The sequence below is a fragment of the Penaeus chinensis genome, chromosome 26 (assembly GCF_019202785.1).
Source record: "Penaeus chinensis breed Huanghai No. 1 chromosome 26, ASM1920278v2, whole genome shotgun sequence".
Taxonomy (NCBI): domain Eukaryota; kingdom Metazoa; phylum Arthropoda; class Malacostraca; order Decapoda; family Penaeidae; genus Penaeus; species Penaeus chinensis.
Window position 1 is genome coordinate 6550798 of NC_061844.1, and position 2500 is coordinate 6553297.

Sequence of the window (2500 nt, forward strand, 5' to 3'; positions counted from 1 at the left end):
GTTCTTTCCCTCTCTCTGGTCGCAAAACCTATATGAAGGCAGGTTAATGACTTAGTGATATCTTAAACCTTCAAAATATTAAGTTTATTTCTGTATCCAAATATATGTATGGCAATTGAAATATGATGAAAAATTCCTGTATTTATTTGTATACAAACAACACCAAGATGGATATAAAACATATCTTATTTCTTAAAAAAAGTGATATGAAATTTTCCACAAACATATAAAAGAGGACAAGAACTTATTACTATTACTAACATCAGGAGGCAGACGTTAGAAATGGTGGTTCGTTAATAATAATGAAGACATTAATAATAATAAAAGAGAACACAAAAGCAAGAAAAAAATACAATTATCATAAAAAAAAAAGAAGAGAAAAGAAATGAAGAAGAAGAAGAAGAAGAAGAAGAAGAAGAAGAAGAAGAAGAAGAAGAAAGAAGAAAGAAAAAGAAAAGAAAAGAAAAGAAAAGAAAAGAAAAGAAAAGAAAAGAAAAAAAAAGAGAAGAGAAAAAAAATAAAAAATAAAAATAAAAATAAAAAGAAAACAGAGAAGAGAAGAGAAAAGAAAAGAAAAGAAAAAGAGAAAAATAAAAAAATAAAATAAAATAAAATAAAATAAAATAAAATAAAAGAAAAGAAAAGGAGAAAGAGAAAAAGAAAAAGAAAAAGAAAATGAAAAAGAAAAAGAAAAGAAAGGAAAAGAAAAAGAAAAAAGAAAAACAAAAAAAACCCTGCATTTTCTGACACCGGCAACATGACAATCACTTACTTCTCTTACTTTCACGGAGCCATCCTCTTTCACCTCTCTCACTTCCTCTTTCTTATTAACCTCTCTGTGGTCCCTGAAGTCCTTCCGCTTCTTCTTCTCTTCTTCCCGAGCTTTCTTCCTCTCGAATTCCTTCCTCCTCCTTTCCTCTCGCCTCTCCTCCTTTGTTCGTAACTTCTCAGCCTTCTTCTGTTCAATGAACTCGAGTAGTGGAGTCTTCACCTTTATGATTCCGTTGTTAGCTGAAAAATATTAAGAAATAAATACCATTGAATAAGTCATTAAATGTGTCTAATTATAAATAAAGTTAATATGAATGAGAGTAGTAATAGTAATAATTGTAATAGTAATAATGATGATATGATGAAAACAATAATAATAATGATACTGATGACATTATCAATAATACTTATGAAGAAGAAGAAGAAGAAGAAGAAGAAGAAGAAGAAGATAAAAAAAAAAGAGGGTAAAAGAACACTTAGTGCATAATAAGGACCCATTTTTAATTTTACTTATTGACAATGGCTTAGCTTATTTTAAACTAAATATATACAAATAAGATTTTACCCAGTTACTGACAATGGCATTGACTGTCTTAACCCGATGGGCAAGATGTGTACGTACATGCCGTGCCCACTGTGAGTTACTTGTTTGATTGTTTTTGCACATAGATGGCTACACTTGTACCAAGTCACCAATGAGCCAATGACCAATGGGCCTGTCTCGCCCGTTTACCCGTTTCTTTGATTTATGAAAATATTTTACATGATCTTATTTTGATGTTACTAATGTTTATAATATTATAGTAATTATAATGTTTATAGTAAAAATAACATCATTGATATTCATAGCACTAGAAAAAAATGCGTTTTTTACGCCAATTCAAGAAAGGTGAAATCAGGTGAGGCTAAGCACTAGCAGAGCCATCTATGTGCAGAGACATTTCACAAAAAATAAAACAAATAAGCTCAGTATTTTCCCCATTTTTTGTTCATTTTCCCCAGCCGCATTGGGTCAAAATAAATATCTACACAAAAGGTTTTACTCAGTTCTATCACCTATATTACCTATAGTAATAATAAAAACATTTACAGTAGGATCCCCCTGGAGCCTTACTAAACTATTTGATGGAGAATGAGCAGAAGCAGCTGCTTGTGGGGAAATTAGATATGCAGGAAACATAAATTAATTCCACTCTCTATGTTGTCAGCTGTGGTACAGCTAAACAACTGTTAAGGTAATGAGGCTAAAAAGAGGCTTTAAGCATACACTTGAAAATCTTTCTCCTTAACAACTGCAGCTACAGCCAAACAAGGGTACTACTATTAAGTATGCACAACTTAGAGCAAGCTCGACTGCATATGATGTGATGGGTGATGGATAGTTGCCATGAAAGGACATCATCCTATCATGAATGAACATTTTGCTCTGCTTTGTGTTACTAGAGATGCTAACTTTTTCTTTTTAACAAAACTTAAGCAATATATAGACTAACATCCACAGATTATTAGTCTCCTCACAGCCAATGAAAAAATAAACATAACATTATGATTAAAAAAGAAGAAACTAGGACAACCACATCAATCCATTTATACCTTTCAACTCCCGTTCATGGGCATGTATCTCTTCCAGAACGACCTCTAGTGTTGGAAGCTGGACTGTCTCTGGTTTTTCAAGTGATTCCAGGAATGCCATAAAGTCTGGGTCCTGGTCTATGGTCCCTGCTCGTAT

The 2500-nt window shown here is 32.2% G+C and overlaps 1 protein-coding gene across 1 annotated transcript in view; it reads right to left on the reverse strand.

The window, feature by feature from the left end:
• Positions 1–62: 62 nt before the first annotated feature.
• LOC125038991 (regulator of nonsense transcripts 3A-like) overlaps positions 63–2500 on the reverse strand; it is a 4356-nt gene continuing 1918 nt past the window's right edge. Inside the window, exons 3-5 of the mRNA XM_047632709.1 lie at positions 2365–2500; positions 773–1011; positions 63–68 (exon numbers count right to left, since the gene is read on the reverse strand). The exon at positions 2365–2500 is cut by the window's right edge and continues 77 nt beyond it. Coding sequence (XP_047488665.1) covers positions 63–68; positions 773–1011; positions 2365–2500 — 381 coding nt within the window. The remainder of the gene's footprint in view (positions 69–772; positions 1012–2364) is intronic.